The sequence below is a fragment of the Gouania willdenowi genome, chromosome 6 (genome assembly GCF_900634775.1).
Source record: "Gouania willdenowi chromosome 6, fGouWil2.1, whole genome shotgun sequence".
Taxonomy (NCBI): domain Eukaryota; kingdom Metazoa; phylum Chordata; class Actinopteri; order Blenniiformes; family Gobiesocidae; genus Gouania; species Gouania willdenowi.
Window position 1 is genome coordinate 6,536,313 of NC_041049.1, and position 25,246 is coordinate 6,561,558.

A 25,246-nucleotide genomic window follows, 5' to 3' on the forward strand; every position below is an offset into this window, starting at 1 on the left:
TAGCATCTGGTTTGGCTGGTTGGAGTTGAGGTTGTTAAAGAAGCTAGCTAGCTAGAAGCTAGCATCTGGTTTGGCTGGTTGAAGTTGAGTTTGTTAAAGAAGCTAGCATCTGGTTTGTTTGGCTGGTTGGAGTTGAGTTTGTTAAAGAAGCTAGCTAGCTAGAAGCTAGCATCTGATTTGTTTGGCTGGTTGGAGTTGAGTTTGTTAAAGAAGCTAGCTAGCTAGAAGCTAGCATCTGGTTTGTTTGGCTGGTTGGAGTTGAGTTTGTTAAAGAAGCTAGTGAGCTAGAAGCTAGCATCTGGTTTGTTTGGCTGGTTGGAGTTGAGTTTGTTAAAGAAGCTAGCTAGCTAGAAGCTAGCATCTGGTTTGTTTGGCTGGTTGGAGTTGAGTTTGTTAAAGAAGCTAGTGAGCTAGAAGCTAGCATCTGGTTTGTTTGGCTGGTTGGAGTTGAGTTTGTTAAAGAAGCTAGCTAGCTAGAAGCTAGCATCTGGTTTGTTTGGCTGGTTGTAGTTGAGTTTGTTAAAGAAGCTAGCTAGCTAGAAGCTAGCATCTGGTTTGTTTGGCTGGTTGGAGTTGAGTTTGTTAAAGAAGCTAGCTAGCTAGAAGCTTGCATCTGGTTTGTTTGGCTGGTTGGAGTTGAGTTTGTTAAAGAAGCTAGCGAGCTAGAAGCTAGCATCTGATTTGGTTGCTTGGAGTTGGCTTTAGCGAGTCCTGCTGTTAGTGTTTGGTTTCTTTATTACATACACTGAGTACATCCATCATTTTCTTTCTGTGTGTTATTAAAAAACAATAATCCACCGTCACGACTTCACTTTCTTTCTCTGGTCTTTGCGTTTCTGTTTGTTTTAATTTTTGGTTCCTTTTTCCTCCACCTGTCATCAAATCTTTTGTCTTCCATCTTTCTTATCTAAATCACTTTTCTTTTCTTTTTTTTTCTTCATTTTCTCAGTTTCTCTCACTGCCCATCTCTCTAGCTTCATTTAATGTCTCATTTTCTTCTCTGCTGTGCGGCCCTACCCCTTTCTTACTCTTTCATTCCTCGTTTTTAACCGCTTCCGCCTCTTTTTCTCTTCTTTGTCGCCACTCTCACACAGGGCTGCTCGTCTCCCATCGTGGTGAAGTTTGCCGACACTCAGAAAGACAAGGAGCAGCGGCGTCTGCAGCAGCAGCTGGCTCAGCAGATGCAGCAGCTCAACAGCGCCACCACCTGGGGGAGCCTGACGGGCCTGGGCGGCCTCACCCCGCAGTACCTGGCTGTAAGGAGCGCCGCCGCCTCACCCACCACCACCATCAGCACTCCTTACTGCAGCTCCATGGCCAACGTCGCCGCAGTCAGTGCCCCAAAAAACACCTTTGACTCAAAAACCTAACCTAGATCTGTAACTCTACTGTCTGCCCTCCCTTTGTTCCTCTCCTGCATGTTTCTGCAAGAAAAATGTTAACGTTTTATAGAAATTTGGATGCTACAGCAGTGCAAGAAAATGAACAATGAATACAATAAGTCAGGACACAGAAAAGGGAAAAAAAGTTGTGCAAAGTGGCAATTTCTGAACAGAAGTTGCACGGATGAGTGTGTGATGTAGTGAAAGCCGTCTGCTGTTGTAGAGTCTGATTGCAGTTAGAACAAAAGAGCGTCTGAGTGCTTCGTAGAGAGGATATTAGGTCTCTGAATTGGATCCAAAGTAGCCATTTTTGTCCAACAATTTCACACCAAATATAACCCTGGATTAGGACGTCCTCCACTACTTGGCTATAAGAGGTTTGTAAGCAGTTATTGGGAAAGAAAACACTTTTAAATCATCATTGTAAGACATTTTGACTTATTGAGCTTCTAAATATAAGGTTGGACAGCACTCCTATTGAACTATATTGATAATAATAATACATTTCATTTAAAAGTGCCTTTCTAAACACTCAAGGACACTTTACAGAGCGATAAAAACATAATAAAATGACACAATGGAGTAAAATCAAGAGACGAAAGGACAAAAATGAGATGGGTGAAGAGATTAAACCGCTTCCTGATTAATCACACAGGAAGTTGTGCCCATAAATAGAAACTTCGGGAATAAGCAATATGTAATTTTTTAGGGGCAGAAACAATTGAAATGGCAATATTATTAGTACTGTTTTTATTTTCTATTAGGTTTTACAGAAAAATCAAGCAAAAATTGCAATATCACAAGGTATATACCCCCACATGGATGTTTTGGAACAATATCATGCATTATTTTACCGTAAACGAGGCAAAGAGACGGAAACGTAAATTCTCACGTAAAATATGGTGGAATGTGACGGCGTTCATCTCCTGGAATAGAAATAGCTATATGACGTGGACTGAACCCTCACCAACATATTTTGGGACAATATCACACATTTGGAAGAAAGTGTTCACCATAAAACGGGTGGCCTAGTGTATAGCAACTTTAGCAAACGGAGAAATGTCAAATCTAATAGTTATCTGAAGTAACCATGAGAAGACTGTTTGGCAATGTTTCAGGAAGTTTAATTAGCAATAATTACATCTGATTAAACAACAAAATGGTAAACTGATGCAAAAAATGGTAAACTCTGCAATGGAATGTGGGAACGTTTGAAACAGAAAATCGGAACTTCTACTTTATGTATGTTTAATGAAATAAACAAGTCAATTACAGATTAGAGTGGATGGCCAGTCAGATCTGCTGCTGTCGAGCTTGTTGAGACTTTCGCAGTAACTTTTGCAAGTCCTTGCCAAGCATTTAAACTTAATTTTAGTCCGATTCTTTGTGGATTTAGTGGACTAAATTCACACGCCACAAGAGGAGATCCTTTGAACCTAATGTCAGCCTAAGATTACGCCAGTTCTGCTTAATAAACATCATGCCCTAGTCTTTAGCCAAAACGTGATTATTTCAAGTAATTTTGAGTCATGAATTTTGTCATCTTGCCTTTGTTTGCATTTAGTCTTTTACTAGTTTTGTTGACAAAAGCTATTAGTTTGACTCCCAAACCAAACTGGTGCTGCAACAGGCATGAACTTTGTTGATCCTTGTTGGATCTTTGTTTCTCCCTTTCTTCTTCTGGTTCCATGCTTCAACTAACAACTCAAACTTCTCAGTAAATATAATTTCTGCCTTTGGTGCTCCTGTGAACAGATTGTCTTCACTGTGTGTTGATTTACTTTGATTCTCAGATTTGTTGCCTCTTGTGTTTTTTTTTTTGTAGAGGAATTAATTGCCCAATAGACACCAGTTGTTAATTGTCTGTTAAATCAGGGTTGCCTTTTTGACAGCATCAATATTCTACTTCTCTTTGAAAAAGTCTTATTTTTATAGATTGTTTTGAAGATGTATGGTGTAATATGTGATTAGAGGAGAGATGGAATGAGTACCCAAGAACTGATGCAAAAACCAGCGCACATCCTCAGTCAAGCATTCATTCTGGATTCATCCAGCTCATGCTCTTTTTTTCTTCTTCTTTCTCTTTCTATCTTCAGTTGCTTCAGCAGGCGACCTCCTCCGGTAACCTCGGAGCCTTCAGCGGGATCCAGCAGATGGCCGGTGAGTCCAAATCAGTCAAAAAAAAGAAAAAATTAAAAAATCACTCCAAGAAAGCTGCAATCTTCCATGGGAGTGGACACTTTGTTGCACGTCCTTTGTTTTATTCCAGACTTCTTAAAGAGGACCAAAGAGCATAACAGATGAACTCGTGGTGGTGGAGTAAAGAGAGATCTTTGCCCTGAAGATTTATTAACTGTTGCTAAGATTTGTCTTGATCTTTTAATGAGGCCGGGGAAGCGTTGTGCCCTGGGCGTGTAACGGTAGCACCAAGGCTTTGTCAGGGATGGATGAATCACACACAAATGGAGGACAGAGAAAAAGAAAGAAGCGCAGAAAGTTAAAAACAAGGCTTTCCATCTTGCTTTGAGGGCTGGCGCCACCTATTGTTCTCTTTCCATATCTTTTTTTTTTTTTGTGCTTGTTTTGTGTTTTCTTTCAAGATTTTCTGCAATGTCAACCATTTTCACCTGTTTGAATGCACTCAAGGCAAAAAAGACTTAAGTTTCAAGGGTTCTTGAAGATGGACAGTTTAAAGGTTTTTCAACATTTTTAAATACTGGATTGATGAATAGGAATAAGAATAAGTAGGACTCAAGAAAACCAAGTAACATGGGACAGTAATTCTCTTATGTGAAACCCAATGACAAATTCATATTGTATCAACTCCGGTTCAGTATTAATCCAAGCATTGAGCTTTGCACAGAAACTTTCTCATTAACTGTCGGACAAGATAAAATCTGTCTTTTAAGAAATATCATTATTGAAGGCATTACATTTGGTCATATCCCACTTTGAGGGACTTGTAGTTCCTCCCTTGCATTATCTTGGACTTCTTCTTCTTCTTCTTCCTGCTTTCTATTAAACTCCTCTTGTCTTTTTAGCACCGCTCTACTTTTTTAGTTTAAGCCTCTTCTTTTTTTGCAGATTCCACTTTCAACTCCCACAATCGCTGTTCTTCATCTCACCTAGCTTCACGCCTTCCTCCTTCTTCTCTTCTCTTTTTCATCTCTTTGTCAACAAGGTGCTAGCCAGCTAATTTGGAGTTGTTTGGTAGGTCGAGAGAGAAAGAAGTGGATAGTAAAGTTACAAGGAAACGAAGGGAAGTATGTTGGCAGTGTTCAAAGTGATTCATTTTGTCTTCTTTTTTGAAATGATATGATAAGGTTTCATTTATTCAGACAAACCTTTTTTAGGAAATGTACTTTGAAATTTACTTTGATCACCTGATATGTTTCGACTATGGTTGTGCATTGCCGTAAATTTGACAATACGAAACGATTCACGATTTGCATGTAATCATACAATATATCCCAATACTCAATTCAACTTTATTTATATAGCGCTAAATGCAACAAAAGTCATCTCAAAGCGCTAAAAAGACAATACGATACACATCACGCTATATCGTGTTATCAATAATTATGAATTTCACCTTTACAAGTACAAAATGGTATGAAATACAATTTATTTCATTTTTTTCTAAACTAGTGAGAACAAGTAAATGGTAACTCACTGTTATTCAAGCACCAATATCAAAAACAAGTGGTTTCTGTTAAGTTCTTTAAACAAAGTAACTACATACATCTATAAAAGATGTATTAAGGAGTGAGGTAGTTTAACAAGGTTTGATGTGGTTCACTGACACCTAGTGACCAGGCGTTTATGCATATGTTAGCGCAATTAAATGTTTTTTGTTTTTGGTTTTTTTTTTTTGGGGGGGGGGGTCGATACCATAATTGCGTGGTGGAATATCGTTATATATTGCCTTATCAATGTTTTCTTACATCCTTAATTCAGTAGCGGGCCGTAAAGGAAAATAAATCTAATTTTATTTTGAAAATTTCCGAAGCACTCCTGCACTAAAAAGACATTCCTAGCTTTTTACTGTTAATAAAGCCAAATACTTCATGTTAGGGCCTAATTTAGCTTATTTCCACAATAAAATAACAATATATACAGTAGGTAAACTAAGATTAGCTTTTTACAAAAAGGATACATTCAATTATTGTCAAATTAATCCTTAAGGTGTTAACATCACAAAACTGAAACTAAATAATGATTTATTTTTCCATTTTAATTTCATGAGGAAAACATCAAAGCATCTATTGATTGCTTTGATGCATCCGTTAGAGTTTTTTTCTGGGCATGACCAGAAAATAAAATTCCTGGAAAAAAAAGTTTTGCCTGAATAAATGAAACTTTTGTCACGTTTTCCTTAGCTAGGAAAAAAGCGTACAGTCCTCTCTGATATTACTCGAGTGCATATTTTAGTGTTCGAAGCGAAAGGAAAGAGTTCCGAGCGACTGTGTGTGAATCTGGCGTGTCTTTGGACGTCCATCTGCGAGCGGTGGACGAGCGAGAAATTTCGGGCTTTTGGTGATTGGCAGGAGATGTGAGAGAGAGCTGAGTGACATCTGGTCTCAGTCTTTAACATGACGAGTCGCAGAGCTGAGAGGCTTCAATTACACCAATGAGCATTCAATTAGATGGAGCCGATGCCAGCCTGGTGCACACACACACACACACACACACACACGTCCTCACACACCATCTGCACAGCCCGGATACTGGAGTGTATTTGTCTCATGCTATCGCTCCATCTTCAACTTCTCCCTCTCTCTCTCTTTCTTTGCAGCTTCGTTTCTACTTTATTCCTCTCTAACCCAGTTATTTTTATCTCCTTCCGGCTCCTTTTTCCCCTTATAACTGTCTTGAAAATGTATGTACAATGAGGGAGATAGCCTTTTACAGACTTAAGGAAGAATTGGTCTTGGGAAAAAAAAAAAATAAGAAGGAGAGAGGAGGGAAATGGGCCGAAAGAAACAAGTGAGATAGAAAAGGGAAAAGAGTGGCTGTGAAGTCGTCTTTGTCATCAACCGAGGAGGAAGGAAACGGTCAGTGGAGGGAATGAGTGACTGGGAAATGTACGGGAAAGAGGACAATAAAGAGATAGAATTAAAAAAACACAAACTAATGATTCCCTAAAGGGATATAACTAATGAATCAGGGTGCAAGGCAGGACAGACTGGGACCATCATAGGGTTAACATACAAAGACATGGTCAGACTGGGACCATCATAGGGTTAACGTACAAAGACATGATCAGACTGGGACCATCATAGGGTTAACGTACAAAGACATGGTCAGACTGGGACCATCATAGGGTTAACGTACAAAGACATGGTCAGAGAAAGACTTTGAATCTCATTGGAGGCTTTAGTTAACGGGAACTGTTCTACTCAGAAGAAACCCTGGGAAGTTCTACTGTTAACTCAAAAAGAGAGATAAAGAATAGAGGAATAATTTCAGATGAGTTCGAGGAAGATTTTTTTTTAAATACAGGAAGCAGAAAAAAATATTAATTAAGGGGAAGTTTTAAAGTAAGCCAGATAATGAATGCTTAGACTATACAGTGAGTGGATGAGGATTAAAGGAAAAACAAAACCATGAAACCCACGTGTATTCATGTAGTTTAATAGTCTGTGTTTGATCAGTTTGTATAAAAGCTTACCGCCCTGCTTTTATTAAATTTGACTTCAGTATCTAACAGAATAATGATGAAAAAACCAACTCGTATAGTGTTTTTAGACGTCTTTAATTAAAATAAATCACTTTAAAACAAGAGCACTCAGAGATATTTGCTGTTATCTGGACCAGTGATCCTGATTATGGTACAGTGATCATTCACACTTTAAAGTCTTTGAAGATGTTTATATCTCCAATAATAACCCTACAGTAGGTGCAAATGTATGGACAGCCCCATTTTGAAAAATTGCAATGAAATGTGCATTTCGGATCAGATGAAACTCAGTAGGATAATTGAGTAACCAACCCGACATAACTGAGTCAAATTTCATAAAGATCAGTTAATTATGAACTGAGATATGCATTTTGGAAATTTTACCAATAATGAGAGATTTGTTTTTTTTTTTTTTTAGATCTAATCCAGAATCAGTTCACTGATCCGGATCCCCTCCAAAATGTAATGGAATCTTCCATGGAGTGTGGTCTATCTTTAGTTTAAATTTTGTCTAAATCCATTTAGCACTTCTGACGTAAACCTGCTAACAGACAAACAAACAAATAGAACCTCGTTGGTGAAATAATTCCAGCAAGTTAATTTTGTCTTCTTTTAAGGTTTTAATTTAAGGTTCACGTGTTCAGAAAATTTTTTGTTGGAAATTTATTTTGAAATTTACTTTGATCTCCTGACATGTTTCGACTGCCAACTGTCGGTCTTCCTCAGAGGCATCTACTGATCGCTTTGATGTATCCATTGATGATGAGTTATTTCTGGGCGTGGCCAACTTGAGAGTTTTCTCAGGGTGTCTTAGGGTTAGGAGAAGAGAGTCCCAGGTGTGGAAGAGTAAACTTGTTCCTTCATCTCATAAGGACACATCAAAGTGATAAGTAGATGCCGCTGAGGAAGACTGACAGTTGGATCAAAGCTCAAAGTACATTTTGAAGTAAATTTCCTGAAAAAAGTTGTCTGAATAAATGAAATTGTCACATACAGTATTACTCCTTGGTGAAAAACAAAGGTACCGTAGTCATTGGGAACTCCACAAACAAAGAAGATTATTATCTTGAGAAGAGATCTTTTTTATGTTTAATTTATTATTACTATTTTACTTGCAACATACAAGACAAAAATGAATACAACAGCACCATACACCAACAGGTTCTTATATTTTGGTTGATGTCTTGTTGGTCTTTTAGCTCTTAACTGGTCCACAGGATCCACTGGTGTGGTCGCCTCATGTTGGGTCATGTAATGAGTGACTGCTGTAGAAAGAGAAATCTACTTCAAAAAGTGAAGAAAAAATGGCAACAATAAGTGCTGGGATGACTCCTCATGGGTGCTTTTGGAGTTTTTTTGTTGACCAATCGGAGGTCGTCTTCCAGCCCTCTGCTCTTATTGGCTGCTGAGCTCCGTTTGCATGTCCTGATGTTTGTAGTCGATCGTTTTTCCCTCTGACGTCAAAACGAGATGGATTTTCTTCGTGGTGGTGTCCCGTTTGTGTGCGTCTTCTTCGTACCTCCGTGTGTGAGCGTGCATTTCTGTGTGTGTGCGTGTGTGTATTTTCATGGTACTGTATATACACCCAGACTGTATATACGACACATACATTGACAGCGTTTCCACCCTTTTTATGAACTCTTTACCAACTAACTCCCTGAATTGTAAGAAAAGAAGCATCACTGTGGTAAGAAATGCACTGTTGGCTTTTGAAGGGTTTTTATTCTGACATCTCATAAAGAACACACACACACACACACACACACACACACAGCCTGTGAGGTGAAGGGTTGAGCTGCACTCGCAGACGGTGTTTTATAGCCCCTGCTTCAGCATCGTTTAGGCGTTGGCATGTTGTCGTTAATTACACTTAAATACAGCCCCGTATGCAAATGCCAGAGAGAAGATTAACAGTGAGGAGGCTCAGCTTGAAATACAGTGGGACTACTCACACACTAAAGCTGCCTAATCAGAGTTTAGACTCCAGTGTTTCATCATTTGGCATCATCAATAGAGCCGAACTCACGACAGCACAGTCACCCGAGTAATTGCATTACATTTTTACGCAGCCTTTTATTTTGAAAAGGCAAATTTAGGAAAATCGCTTCTAATGAAATTTATATATGGTTAATTGCATTAATCACTCATTTGCGTGTTAATATACAGTGATACTCAATCATAGGCTTTGTTTGAAACAAAGTGGAGTGCATATGTGCAGGGTTATTCACCCCTATTCAAAATAGCATACTTAATACAGAAACATTATATTAAAGATAAGAATTATTCATGATTAGAGAGGTACCAAATCATAAATGATCACATTTCTTATTAGTGAGGATATATAGCATTCTCACTAACTAACTGACTCTGAGAGGTTATACTGAGGGGTTAAACTGACACTCCGAGGGGTTATACTGACTTCGAGGGGTTATACTCAGGGTTAAACTGACATTTGAAGGGTTATACGGACCCCTGAGGGGTTTTTACTGACTCCGAAGGGTTATATTGTCTACGAGGGGTTATACCCAGGGTTAAACTGACTCCGAGGGGTTATATTGTCTATGAGGGGTTATACTCAGGGTTAAACTGACTCTCTGAGAGGTTATACTGACTCAGAGGGGTCACACTGACACCGAGGGGTTATACTCAGGGTTAAACTGACTCTCTGAGAGGTTATACTGACTCAGAGGGGTCACACTGACACCGAGGGGTTATACTCAGGGTTAAACTGACTCTCTGGGAGGTTATACTGACTCTGATTAAGCTAATGCATCCTCACTTGCATTTTCTTCAGGAAATGCAGATCATCTAGTCATTAACTTTCTAAATATCTGTTTTCATAAAAAGAAGCTTAGCATTAGCAGGGAAAATTGATCAATATAATCAGAACCACTCTTGTAGTTATTAACATCCCATCATCGCACAATGATACCAACCGGTCCTTCTTTATTCTCGTGTTAACATAACAAGCAGGAATAAGCAGCTCTAGCTTCCTTTAAAAGGCTTTAATTGCCTGGAAATTCCATTTAATTGCACCACAAATTGGTTAGTGCTTGTATTCTTAGAGCCTCCTCCACTGAGCTTTTTAAACTCGGAAACTAAAGTTGAACTAAATAGCCGAAGGAGTTTCTAGCTTCGATGGTGGTTCTGCTTTGGAGAATCCCACCGATCACAAACACCACACCAGCTGCTTTCAGTGACACGAGGGAGCCGTTAGCGCAGTCAGCTGCTGCACAGCTTGCTAGCTCACACATTGTAGACTTCTCACATGTGCAGAGAATGTTTCCGATTGTCGACGAAGACGAAGCTGGTGACACCTCCAGAGATGTACGCACAGGATATCCATGGAATCCTTTTTGTCATTTGACCTCCGGACACCCCAGCAGCTAACTGAACTGTCCCCCCAGTCCAGCTAGACGGCACTGGCCACATCTCTGCCTCGCTCCCCAGGTTTGACACCACCCTCTCTGGCTCCTTTCTCCAGGTATGAGTGCTCTGCAGTTGCAGAACCTGGCCACTTTAGCGGCAGCGGCGGCGGCAGCTCAAAACTCAGCCAGCCCCTCCACCGCTAACCCCCTCTCCTCCAACGCCGCCTCCCTTGGAGCGCTGGCCAGCCCAGGTAACACCGCAGCCTCTCACGGTTGGGGGTGGGTCCAACGTCAGCTCCAACAAAGCCTGCCGACGTCATCCGCTCTCCATCACCGCTGTTGTCAACCATCCACTCACGCCCTCCTCCTCATGAACCCATGACATCACCGAAACTATCGCACAGTCATCGTTGGCGGAACATCTCCATCGGTTGTGAGTGGTGTTGGTCGGTGTTGTGGATCTCCGCTCTGGCACGTTCCCATGGTGTGCCCCTCCTATTGCCATCCTATTGCGTGTTGTGTTTGTGACGTGCCACCTTCATATACCATCTCACCTTCTCACAAGTGGCCGAACAATCATCTCACGCCGTGTGGTTTACGTGTGCGCGTGCATGTACTTGTGCTCAAATGTCTCCCCCAGGTTCAGATTTGTGTTGTTTTTGTCTTTCTTCTCTGTGATTTTTTGGGTCATACTAAAACCCGAAAACATTTTGGAGACATACCGGACACAGAATAAATGCAGCCCCATACTGCATGCACAGGCTGTAATATCACCAAGTTTATTATTGTACCGGTTTTTCAGCGAAGTAAATGACGCAACGTCAAGCGACCTCCCTTCAAGAGACGCAACTTGCGCGATTCTAGTGACTTTGTCGCACGTCCTGAGTCACTGGAAGTTGCTCAAAGTTGAAAAAGTTTAACTTTTCAAGTGACTTTGTGTGACACTGTGTTGCGACATCCAATCGGCAATGAGTTTCTCCCCATGTCACTCCCCCTGTAGAGCCAGTGGTTGTGTATACTTCTTCAACTTACTGGGGGCAAAATGAAAGTGGCATACTCCTTGAATTAGCCTTTTAATTTCTAAGTATAATTTGAGTGAACTCATCATTTAGTAACTCCGTAAGTTGATCATTTAAACCGTAAGTACCAGCGGTGCTGTCTATGATAAGTGCAGTAAACGTATGGCTGGAGCAGAAGTGTGCAGCCCTCTCAGTGCTCCCGCCGGCTCTGCAGACACACTCTTTTCCAAAAGTGCAACAATGTTCAAGCGACGCAGTGACTATAGATGTTGAAGTTGCGTTCGGTGTGAACGCAAGTTCATGTTGCATTCCGATCATGTGAATTAGTAGTTATGTCTGAAAAAATGTTAAAGATTAAATTAATTAATTATTTAATTAAAAAAACAAAAACTGGTTTCTGAGTGGTGCTGCCGCCTGGTGGAATGCAGTAGAAAGTACTCGCCAATAAATAAAGAACAATAAAACTCTGGAAAACAATAACCAGGAATAGATATTTGCTCCCTGGCAAAGATAGTAGCTCTAACAACCGGTATAATGATAATCTGTGTGATATTACAGCCTGTGCATGCAGTATGGGGCCGCATTTACTTTGTCTCCGAAATGTTTCTGAGTTTTAGTATCACCCATGATTTTCTTTTGCGCCTCACCTGACCTGTTTCAGAGAGCAAACGGTGTTTCAGACAGATGTTTGTTTGCACCTTCGTGTGTGTTGTGTCTTTGGGAACAAGGTGATATCTGAACCTGGCTTAGGTTAAATATTGCTTTATTCAGATTCTTCAGCTTCTTCCTTTTCCATTGTTCCACCTTCTTTCCTTGTCCTCTTCGTTCCAGTTGCCTTCGCTTTCCGGCGGCTTCTCTGCGTTTTTGACAAGCGCCATGTTTCCGCTCCATCATGCACCTCTTTCATGTCGGCTCGGCCTCGCTCGAGCAGCAGCTGGATTTTTTTTTTCTTCCTCTCCCTGTCCTGTCTCTTTTAGAACATAATTTTAACCAAGCATGAATATGAAAAACTCTCAGCACTTCCCTTCTCGTCTTTCCTCTTAATGCCCACGTCACTTCATTCCACTGCCTTCATCAAGCTAGCCCCTTTCTCTCTCATTCTCTCCATACATTCCTGTTTCGTCTTCCATCCACACTGACTTTTTCTTCCATATCTTTTCTGAATCTGAATGTCAGTTCAACCTTGAATCATACTCAGGTATTCAGGTTAAGCTACTAGTCATCGCTCAGTGTGAATGAGTGGTGTTGTACTGCATGTGTCACTGAAACTGAAAGATTGGAGTCTGGTTTTGATAAACGTAGACAGCTCTGCATGGAGACAGGCCAGTGTTTATGCATCTCTCTATTTATCTGCTGTTTTTTTGCACCCTGTGCTGACATATTGCCCCTTTACCCCACCACCTTTTAACACACTCAGCGGCAATCCTGCTTTGTCGGCATCGCTTTGATGAGATCAAGGGTAATTGAAGAGATTCAGTCTTTGTTGTTGGTTGTTTAGCTTCTGTTTTCTTTTGTCTTCTAAAAAACATTGAGGCTGCTAGCTTTTGTGCACCCGTTTTATTTCCCGCCATTTTTACACCCCTCACTGCTCACTAAGATCGCAGCTTGTGTGCGACGTACATTTCACACCAGTGTGTGTTGAAAGGTGTGTGTGTGTATGTATGTGTGTATTTGCGTCCACCAGTCGATGCTTGTTAGGTGTTCTTAGCGTGTTTTGGTGCCCATGGGCTAAATCTATGCTAACTGTGCATTCAAGAAATTGGTTTTATTTAGTTGGCAAACTTTTTTTTCTTCTTATTTTCAAGCTGTCACCGCACAACTTTGTACACTGTCCACTTTTTAGAGCTTCTCTGAGTCATTTTGTACTTGGGAATCATATGTAGGGTCAAGGTGCCACAGGTTGCAAAAGGTTAACAAACAGTGCTATGATAGCAACTGCTAGCATGCTGTCAAATCCAACAATGCTTCTACAGAGAGATTCAGATTCAGAAAAACTGTTTAAACAATTTAAGGCAGAAGTGAACAGTTAAAAAAATTTTTAAAAAAAAGGACTAGACAAGAAGACTGTATTGTCACCTTCATGCAAAGAAAGTGTAATTTGTTTCAACTGGAAAAAAAAGCTGCACAACCGGATAAATAAGTCACAAAGTGAAATTTTAGTCAAAATATTTCAGTTTCGGAAATTTTGTTGTAAAAATTAAGTGACTCCCCTTTATGGGTTTAAACCCGGCTAATACAATCAAATTTTGCTATGGGCTAACGTTTGGTGGCTTATTACATCACAAACCCAGCTGTTGGCCCCACCCCTTTTATAAAAACTAGCACCTGTGGATTGAGAGAATAGAGAGGTATGGTGAATATTGAGCAGCTCGTTAGCATAGCATTCATGGATCTTTGGAAATTTCATAGTATAAAATGGGTGTGTCTTAACTGCTCCAGTAGCCCCGCCCATATTCAAGGCATTTTTATCTAAAAGTCTACATTCCAAAATCAATCAAATAAAATGTCAAAAAAAATCTAAATTAACTTTGACATTCTTCAACATATGATTGTCAACATCTTAAGTTCTATCCACCTGTTATGCAGTTGATATCATTATTAGCCCAACAGGCTAATCAGTGATTTTCAGGAAACTTTTATACACAGCTTTTTCAAAGTAAAAGCCTTGGAGCTCTTACTTCAAAAGGCTAGAAGAGGAAGTTGCTGCAGGGCTTGTTTTCTGTTTTTTTTATTAACGCTTCTGTATCTCTATTTGTTGGCTCTTTTTTTATTTATTTATTTGTTGTTTATCATGCATAAATAATAAGGAAGCTAGATTTGAGTATTTGATCTCTCTGTAGTAGCATTATCTTTTATGATCAGAAGCTTGTGGTGTTTAAAAAAAAAAATATTATATCCAAAGAAAACTAATTTTTTAATAAACTACTGTGTAAAATTTGATTGCATCAGCTTGAAAAAAGATGCTTGTTCACAAAAGCATGGATTATGATCCTTAGACCAAATTGAATCAAAAACTAAACAATGTGGCATTTGATCAAACAGTTTTGTATGAAAACCTCAACGTCTGCCTTGACTCCTTGGTTGCTGATGTCTTTCTAACACGCCTGCTTGTTTTTCCCTCTTCACCTCCGTCCTTCTCCCCACTTTTTTGTTATTTTCCCACCCGTTCTTTTCCTTGCGCTCCCACCTTCCCTCTGTCCTCCTCCTCCACCCTCTCCCTCCTGCAGCAGGCACCACAGCAGGCTCTAACGCCGGCGCCATGAACTCTCTGACCTCTCTGGGCACCCTGCAGGGCCTGGCAGGCGCCACTGTGGGCCTGAACAACATTAATGCACTAGCAGGTAGCGTCAACAGTGAGTATTCACCCTGCCATCAGCCACTCCACCTCCACCATCGAGCATCCAGCGGCTGCACCACCACCGCAGACTGTGAGTCAGTGCAGAGAGACGCGGCTCAGCCTTTGGAGTTTGACCCACATGGGTTTAAAATCTACTTGTTCAGTAGCTTCCTTTATTTAAAAAGCTAAAATAATATTATTTAAAAAAATATCAATTTATATTGAAATGTATCCAAATTTATAACATCTACAGGTGGATTTAAACTTTAACTTAACAACTTTGTGAAGTTTATCAATTTAAAAATCCATATGTCGGTCCAACTCTAACGTAAGCTGCTTATATTTACTAAAAATGTGAACTCTTCTTACTAACTTTATTTGAAAGATGTACAAGATGGTGGATTTCTAGGGGTGTAACGATTCAGTTTGAGCAACGATTTGAGTTGAATCATGATTCGTTGTTGCCGATTCGATTAATAGGTGATATTGGTTCATTTAGAACGATTTGATCCGAAACGATTCAGTGACTTGAAATCGATTCAGTAACTTTTTAGCCAAAATAATAATTCAACCAGTGTGAGTGAACTTAATACCTGGATACGCTACAGTACAGGTTAGGTTTTATAGATTGTTGTTGTTTCTTGGCAGAGAATCATCTATAACTTAATTATGGACCTAAACAAACAAGTAAACAACATTTACTGGCAAATATATTCACATTTTATTTTAATAAAGTCAAAGCAACACTTCAGCCTAAATTAACAAAAGTAAACTTTTCTGCTCTCATTTTCAATACTGTGTTTTTAATACAAATACATATATAAAAATACACTTCTGCTTGGTTTTTATCCATAGAAATAATACAATATTAATGTCAACAAAGATATTTTCAGGTTTAATGAGCAGTGGTTAAACCTGATACTTTTCGTTTTAACTTGATGGTTATCATGGGGCTTCTGCAGAGCTAATGCTAACAAGCTAATGCTGCATGTGCTGCTGCTGCAGTGAAAGCTGTCAGAAGGTCCTGGTGGTCGACAGTTTAGAATATATCTGTCTGTGTTGAAGCCAAAGTATTTCCACATACTGGACCCAAAGGTGGATTATTAATCCATTTCTCGCTCGCCGGCTTTTGCCGCGTGGCGTCACAGACAGCCGACATCGTCAGTCGTAACAGATCAATATAAAGTCTGCGGTGCTTAAATCCAATGCGTTATTTCCTTGTATCGATAAAACCGGTTGATTACCTTTTAAAGAAACTTTAAATCGATTCATGTCAATAAATCGATTCATCGACCTAATGGATGAAACGTTACACCCTTAATTTCTCCTCATCTATAAGCAAATAACCCACATGCATTAAGTAAAACAAAAAAGGAAGAAATTCCCGGTTTGGATCCCCTGTCGTCTCTCTGCGTCTCAGTTTCACCTGAAAATGAATCGCCTTTGTTTCATGGACAACAGCTTCTTCACTCACTCACCTCATTCACATTTCATCCATTCATTCTTTCCATCTCTACCTGTGCTGGCTGTTCAGAGTGTTGGGAGTGCAGCAGTTGGCTACTGCTCTTTGCTTCGCAAGTTTGTTGTTGTTGTTGTTTTTGTTGTTGTGTGTTCTTTACATTGAGGTTTGGTTACAAAAATGTGGAGAATGTGGACAAGGTCATTTATTTAAAGGAAAATATCATCATTCAGTCGTTTCAATGAAGAGAAAACATTTCAAAGATCTTCTCACGTGTTAATTTTGTCAACTAAAACTTGATGGAAAACATTTAGGGGCTATGCTACGAAGCAAGATGACCTCTTATCGCGCTTCCGGGATTTAATCAGTGTGTGCTGGACTACAAAGCTTGCTAACGTCTCACGGAGCTAAATAGCCATGGTAACTTAGGCTGAACGACTAGCCTGGTCAGGAGCAGGTTTTGTTCTGGCTAAGATCTTTGTACTAAAGTCCCGCCTCCTGACCAATCAGTTCTCTTGGAAAGCGAGCTGTCTAATAAAAGATGATGTGTGAACACGTCATTGTGTGGATCTGATCTGACAGCTGACAGGAGAGAGAATATTTAATATTTAGACATCGATGCAATACTTTCATTTACATCTTATTGGAAATATAGAGATTTGTATCTGATGGACTGATAAAGTAAAATAAGTCAGCTGATAAAACCTGCATGCATCCGCCCCTCTCAGACCAATACATTTTTTAATTAATTCCTTTATTAATTCATGTATTCTGGGGTAATGCAAAGAGCCTCAGTCCTGTAAGATAATATAAATATATTCCACTTTATGATGTAGGTTAAGAGCCACAGATAAGTTAAAAGAAAGTGAAACTGTTTATTCTCCATTTATGATCTTAAAAACTGAAGTTTTAACACTCCTCAATTCCTGCATTAATTGCTTTCTGCTTTTACTGCAGCAACAGTGTTGTTTTTGGTCTTGATTATGGATTTAAATTTTTCATATTTTCAAAGAATTGTTCCTCATTTGTGACTTTCTACAGTTCCTCCGTGTGTGATTGGTCTGACGCTGTAATATCCACCTCCGTCACTAGAGCACGCTGGTTAACCAGATTGAAATCAACACGATTAAAGGTGCAGTCTACGACTTTCAGATCCTTCTCTCCCCCTCCCTCCCCACTGCTCTCTTGCCCTGCCTCCAAACTCTCCAAAGTCCCTCCCTAGCTAACAAGCTAACGTTAGCCAGACAGCAACATCACAGTAATATAACATGCTTTGTTAAAAGCATATTACTGCAGCGCTTCTCTCTCTCAATGTGCACACACCTCAGCAACAACACAGTGTCACTTACAGCAGCCCACACGGAGGCTGCTGCACGCAAATGAACAACACATGCACTACAGAGTTCTAGTGTAACAATTACAAATCAAACATAATGTAAATCAAGCAGCATTAATTACCTTTCAAGCAGAAAAGTCACCAATTCCATCTTCTACTCCTCCAGACCATACACTGTAAAAAAGATGGCACTCCAGCCCTGGGAAAGTGAGCAACCGCTGTCAGATAGTCCATCAAACACAATCCTGGCTCTGATTGGTTCTTTTTGCTCAGTCGCAGTGCATTCTGGCAATCTGCCAAAGGCTGCAGGAGCAGTAGGAGGGACTCAATCAGTCTGTTTTTTTCACACAAACTACTAGTTTAATGTAAGGCTGTCCTTACATAGTGACAGCTTTAGTAAATATGACAAAAAGTCACTTTTATAAGAGTTGCAGACTGCACCTTTAACCCAGCGTGTTGTGATCATGCTTCGTAAGACAGCTTCTCTCTGACAGGGAATGTTAGGTTCAGTGAAGCCCGCTAAGGGAGTTTAATCCAGGACGTCATTATCTAGCTTCGTAGCGTAGGCCCTAAGTCGATGGTTCTTTATTCCTTTTGTGACAAGAATGTAAATTTAAAAAGCACTCACAACAAAAATTAAAACAAAATCATTATCAACTGACAAAAACATCCTCAATGCCTTGTTTGTTCGTTTGTTTTTTTAAACCAAATAATTAACATAACTCCATTTTTAAACTCTCAGGATTGGAGCTTTATTTTCTTGCAAGTTGTAATTAATTTGTTCAAATATACAGAAAATAAACAAGAACTTTTTTTATTATACAAAAGTAATATGGCACGTTATTAGTTTAAATGACTCAACACATAGGTATAGGTATGCTAACAATAGAATTACCATGACAAACATTAATTTGTTAAATATATTACAGTATAACAAAACCAATGAATTACTTATGAAAGACTAAAATGAGACTAAAACAAAAACTGATTTCCACAGACTAAATTTGAACAAACTAAAACTAAACTAGAAGGTTAAAATGTGACCATAACTAAATCCAGTTTTTGGTGAGTAACTAAGACTGTTAGCGTTTAAAAGCAGATTTCAAACATCTGTCAAAAATTCAGTTATTGAGACAAAAGTCCAACAGAATGGATATTTTGGTAATTTGTTTGTAATAATGATTTATTCGCTCCATAAGTATAAAAAAAACTAATGTTTTAAAAATGCATTGACTTTTTTAATTGACTCCATTTTTGCATTGACTCCAATTGATCGTATGAGAGTGAAATTCAAAATGCTGTAAAAAATTAGGTTTTTGAGATAAAATTCTCATGTTTTCGAAACATTGACTGTCAAACATGTTGATCCACTGTTGGTTCAATTTTTTGATGAATCAAAAATGTGTATGGATGGTTTGTACAGGACAGTCTGAAGATGTGATGGAGCAAATTCGGTGTCAGTTGAGCAAAAACTGTGGGAGGAGATGGCTTTAATAAGAGTGATGGACTTTATAATATAATATGGAATAGCTTTAAATGTACAAAGGTTGTTGGGGTTACATTTTGGAGAAAGTTGCAAATCTGTAGCACTTTTTGTTGATTTGTTGTGAATTTTTGATCATTTTGAACTTTAGATGCTTGCTGTAGCGCCACCTTTTAGACGATTGGCCTGTTTATTTGCATGGGACTCAACCGTTGTACAAAATTTTATTTTTTTGCACATCAAAAGTAGGATTTTTCTTGAAGGAAGAGAATACAGGATCACAATGTGTTCCCGGGCTGTTGATTAAAAATTCTTATCCAAATGAACACTGGTCTGTTTGCCACTGCAGCTAATTATAACGCATCCATTCTTGGTTTATAGCATGAAAAAGCTACAAAAGCCAGGTTCCAGTTTAGGCTCAGGGTCACTTTCATCTAAAAATGATACTTGTGGGTTGTATCCAAGCAGTTGCACATGAATAGCTTTAACTGTGTGTGTGTGTGTGTGTAGTGCAGTGCAGTCTGGGATCTTAATCAGAGCTGTTATGACAGCAGCGTGTCCTGTGCTCAGGCCTCTCCCACCACATTATTCTCCCCTGACCTTTAGCGCTCTCGCTTGGAGTAGCTGTATCCGCTGTGTAAATCATACGTGCATCTACTCCAGCGCGTGCAGGTACAAGAGAACACACACACACACACCGACACAGTGCTTTAAGAGGAGCGGGTCACTTCGTTTTGCATCTATTCTATCACTGCTAACCCCTCCTCATTCGTCCTCCCACCACCGACCGGCCTCATTTAAACACATCCAGGGCCTTTAATTGAATTGCAAAGGTCAACGGTGCAATTATTTCTGAATAAATGAGTGACCTATAATCCGAAGCGCTGTGGTGATAATTTATTTCACTGTGTCTGACGGCGAGGCGACAGGACGCCGAGACGGTGTCAGACTTCCTCAGACAAGTTGCCCTCTGCTGTGGTATTAAGCTGCTACAAGTAGCTAATGAGTGTTACCGCGGCGTTGCCTCACTTTTTAAACTGGACACAACATCTAGGTGTGTATCCAAACCCCCGAAAGACTCAACACAGTTTACTCTTTTATATAAAAGGGGAAAAAAGTGAACATTGAGTTGTTTTTTATGGGAATTTTGAAAATATTGAATGGAGAACAATTATGTCACTCCCTCTGTTAGGCAGTTACATGTTGTAAACAGTGTTGCCAGATACAACTGATGACTTCCCAGTTATATAATATATGTATTGATAGGCTTTGATGGCACCTGGTCTGAATCTGCTGACATTCACTGACCTGCCGTTTATTCTGGTGCGAGCTCACGTCTCCCTCTTTTGTCTGCACTGTGTAGTTACAGGCTTTAGAAACATTATCTGCATTAAAAAAGCACTTTAGATTAGTTACCTTTTTATGTGCGACTTTATAGCTGCTGCAGATCTTTTTTTTAATTACTATTAGTAGTGTTGGAGTACTCGAGAATGGTCTTGGTCTCGAGACCACATTCTAAAGGTCTTGGTCTTGTCTCGGTCAGGGAGTGTCCAGATTCTGGATTTTTCTGCTATTCTTCTACTTTATTAATGTGGTAATGAGGAGAAGAACTTGGTTAAGCGATAAATAACTTTGATTCATGCATTACCTTTTTTTTGGCTGCCACATGTATTTAAAAGAAACTAAAACTAATGAGAGAATGTTCTTTAACTGTTCAACCCTGTCATGGTTTTTGAAATTGATTTTATGGCATCGGTCTCGACTCCCACAAATCTTTGTCTTGGTGCATTATGGTCTCAGATAATGTGGTCTTAAGCATAACACTAATTATTAGATAAATACATATATAGTGTAGGCCTCATACATCAATAAATCAAACATCATGGAAATTACTGCAAATTTCTGAATGAGTCAAAAATATTTGAAAATGATGATAAATCTGTGTCAAAATTATCTTAATAATAATAATAATTATTATTATTATAGTACAGAAACCTAAAAACCAACACATTTATGGTGTTTTCACAGACTGGAAACAATGGCGAATGTTTATTTTGGGGTTTACACAGGAAGCTCATAATGATCCGGCCGAAATTGAAAGTCTGGCGGAGTGAGGTGATATCACTGGGAACAAAACTAGAACCAAAATGGTGTCAGTCCAATCACTGTCCTCCTTGTCTGGTGGAGAAACACAAGAAATCACAGTAAGAATGTAATAAAAACACTTCAATGCACCCGTTTATGGGACTCCACATCCCACAATGCAATGCTGGAAACTTTTCCGACAATGTCAATAAGAGAGTGTTTACAGTGGAGATCAGAACAAACTTTCGAGTGGCAATTTCCATCTTTTTTTTGGCAAATGTTTGATTTCTTGATCTATGAGGCCTACACTATGTCTTTATCTGATCAAATAAAATGCTTATCTTCAGCAGCTTAAAGTTTGGTTGGAAATGCTCTTTAGAAGCCACATCATGGTATTTATTGTTCTTCCTACAGATATATATATATATATATATGAATAAGTGTAGATATATATACGATAAGATCATTTAGTTGTTTGTCGCCTCGGCTGGTGTGAGAGTAAGAGTTTATTTCTGTGTGCATGCAGCGATACTCATGCAGCTTTATTCATCAATACCTGGTTTTAAACTGTTGATCTGTGTGTCCCGTGTCCTTTGTGTGTGGAGTCGGTGTATGTGTGTGTCCTTTGTGGGATTTTTGTGTATCTTTGTTGGTCCTCGTGGATGTGTGTGGTTGAAACACAACCTTCATTGGGAGCGCTAATGAGTAAGTGCACTCTTCTTTCTTTATTGTTGGGTTTTATGTAAAGTTGCTCAAATGCTCTCAGGTATGGCAGCTCTAAACGGAGGCCTGGGCGGCGCAGGGCTCACCAACGGCACGGCAGGAACCATGGACGCGCTGACGCAGGCCTACTCAGGGATCCAGCAGTACGCCGCCGCTGCGCTGCCCACCCTCTACAGCCAGTCTCTGCTACAGCAGCAAGGGGCCGCCGGCAGCCAGAAGGAGGGTCAGTAGCCTGGGGTTGGGTGTGTGTGTGTGTGTGTGTGTGTGTGTGTGGCGCCAAACGTAGAGTTCCCCCTTTAGCTCCACAAAACAGGCAGCGTTACAACATTACATTTAAAATACAATATATTCAAGTAATTGAAAAAAATAAATTAGTATTTCTAAAGTTTCAAAGTATTGTGAAAGCAAAGTATATGAGCTACTAAATCTATTTAAACCATAATTAGCCGTTCTAGCATTTTTATATATAGTTTCTTTTTAACTTCCCCGTGTTGAAACGTTGTGTATAATCCGACCTCGCCGAGCACGTCAGCCATGTTTTCATTCAAACCATCCCTTAGAAAAACGTGCTCCGCCTGCACTTCACTGCAAAGAGCCGCCTACATACACACACTGGCAGCTGGAGTCAGATTGAGTCCAAATCTTTTTAACGACAGCCCTGAATACACCAGCCAGATGATGAAACGTCTGCTTAAACAAATAGAACCACATACTGTTTGTTTACGTGCCTCCTCTCATCTCCACTTCCAGCAAAAGAGAAATTTGTAAAGAACCTTTGTGCCTTTGACTGTCCTGGAGTTCAAAACCCCCGTGGGGGAGACAAAGACGTGCCAAACACAGTGTACCTGTGCAGCTTCATTTATCTGTGGAGTGCCCATTCATTGAGTCTCTGTGAGAAGTGTGACCTGTCACCATTATTATTAGGACGTGGGATAAAGGAGACACCCAGTGGCCGATTTTTAATGCAGGTCAAAGAATGAACACAAACAGGAAACCTCTCCTGTGCGCAGGGAGAGAACTAGCATAAATAAAAATGAAAACGAAAAAGCTCTTATCTTTGTGGAAGCTAGAGTACCATTACAGAACGGCGTATAAAAGCAGAAACAAACCCAAGGTCGAGCCATTTTGTGCTAAGCGGCGTGCTTGAGCTCCGTTCCTATGACGACAGTCCAACAGGGCCACGTTTGTCACATTGTGACGCTGCTCGTCTGCCTCTGCACCACCTTTGTCTACGAGTGTGTGTGTTTCTAAGTTTTACTTACTCTCCGCTTCTTTGTAACAGGTCCCGAAGGCGCCAACCTGTTCATTTACCATCTGCCGCAGGAGTTTGGAGACCAAGACATACTGCAGATGTTCATGCCTTTTGGAAACGTGGTCTCGGCCAAAGTCTTCATCGACAAACAGACAAACCTTAGCAAGTGCTTCGGTGAGACTGAGCATCGTGTGTTTGTTTCCTCAAAGGGAAACGTTTGGTGCAGATAAGGTCGATTCTCAAGGCTGAGGTTGTTGTTGTTGTTGTTGTTGTTGTTGTTGTTGTTTAGTCTTGAGCACTGACTCATCTGTAAGCACAACATATGCCTTCCATCATCATACTTGTATGCAGACAAACTCCTGTTCCTATTTCTACACATTTTCTATACAATATACAATATAATCAATAATTCGATTTTTTTGACCACCCAAAATTCCTTACAATATCAGCGCATACACCCATACAATCACACACTCCCAGTGCAAGGCGCTTGTCAACCTTTGGAATAGAACCCATAGTCTCTTGATCAGAAGACAAGCCCTCTACTACCTGAGCCACACTCACCAATAAACAAAATAATCTAACTACTGTACTACATACCAGCCCCTAATGACACCTGACCTTAATCAATTTAATCTAATGTAAACATTAAGGCTGTCCCAATCCATATTGATATCAGATATTGGTCCGTTATCAGCAAACAAAACAAGTATCAGATTATACTAGCCTGCATGTAGAATCTCTGATATATTACATACTGTTTTTATCGGATTTATTGAAGTTATTTTTCAATCTTCTAAGTCTTTTATTTTAATTGATTTGTAGAATATTCTTCTGTCTAGATCGTAACCAATATAACCCATTGGTTAATAGTAACTGTGTCAGTTTTTCCTCAAACATAGATATTTTTTTGAGTAATATTACTTATTACTAATATTCCACATTACAAAATAAGTAACAAGAGTATTTAGAGAACGCAAACCTACACCAAGCGCCAAGTATCCTCTTTACCAGATATTGGCAGTTAGCTGGATTAGTGATCTACATAGAGAAGATCCAAATGTATGGGCACTCCCATTTTTTCAAAAAATTGCGTTGAAATGCGTATTTCTCATCCGATCCGGAAGAAACTCATAGGGGTCATTGATTAACCAACCTGACATAACTGAGTCAAATTTCATAAAATTGGTCAGAGATGAATTTTTAAAATTTAACCAATGATGAGAGATAGGGATTGTTCCATTTTCAAAAACTGATCCACAATCAGTATATTGATCCCTTCAAAGATTTCATGAATTTGTGTACCCTTCATTCTTTGGTTATTCCATTTTAAAACCAAATTAAAATAACAAATAAAGAGTGTGGTTACTTGTTTTTTCTGATTTAATACCAAAACAGAAATACAAACCAAAAACCAAATAAGCAGCGTTTTTCTGTTTTTGTTGTTGTTAGAGCGAGAACTGAAGTCCGCTGCACCTCGTTTCCCAGGTCCTGGACCAGGTCTAGTCACACAATAGGACTGTTTAGGATTTATTTCAGCAGTTTTCTGGTCCTGCTCCTGTTTTCATTCAGTCTGTGGATGTTTTAGCTCGTAAAAAGCTGCTCATACTGTAGTTTTGTTTCGCGATGTTACGAATTACGATCCAAATAGTATCCAAATAAACTGGTGACTGTCTATCGACTGTGAGGCTGGTGTGAGGAACAATAGATGTCACAACTTCTACCACTTTTGCAAAAACAATTACAGCTTTTTATAGGGCAGTAAAAATGTTTATTTTGCATGATATAAATACCGTTAACGGCAGCCGTCAACACACACGGAAGTTCATCACAAGCAACTAGGGGCACTAGTAGATTCATTACACCACCTCTGGTTCCACATATGTGCATGATTTACGTCACATCCATTTTTTGGTTTTGATTCATTTATGTATTAACGTTGACTTATGCGTTGCTTCTTTTTTGTCCCGGAGCAAAAGTCCACCCAGTCACCAGTTTATCTGGATACTATCTGGACCGTAACACTGTTCGGTAAAGTTGGCAGATATTCACAGATTAGGACTTCCAGCATCAATAACTCTTTAACAAAACATCATCGACACACAGATTACATCTCTGCCAT

The 25,246-nt window shown here is 39.6% G+C and overlaps 1 protein-coding gene across 29 annotated transcripts in view; it reads left to right on the top strand.

Moving 5' to 3' along the window:
• Positions 1–25,246, top strand: part of celf2 (cugbp, Elav-like family member 2) — a 286,166-nt gene that overhangs the window by 255,806 nt on the left and 5,114 nt on the right. For 5 of the 29 annotated variants that reach the window (XM_028451254.1, XM_028451255.1, XM_028451267.1 and 2 more), the window contains 7 exons: positions 1,095–1,331; positions 3,479–3,542; positions 10,547–10,681; positions 12,867–12,908; positions 14,677–14,877; positions 21,916–22,095; positions 23,155–23,298. In XM_028451254.1, coding sequence (XP_028307055.1) covers positions 1,095–1,331; positions 3,479–3,542; positions 10,547–10,681; positions 12,867–12,908; positions 14,677–14,877; positions 21,916–22,095; positions 23,155–23,298 — 1,003 coding nt within the window. Of the gene's footprint in view, positions 1–1,094; positions 1,332–3,478; positions 3,543–10,546; positions 10,682–12,866; positions 12,909–14,676; positions 14,878–21,897; positions 22,096–23,154; positions 23,299–25,246 lie in introns of all 29 variants that reach the window. The other 24 variants (XM_028451262.1, XM_028451265.1, XM_028451273.1 and 21 more) reach the window with 21 other exon arrangements.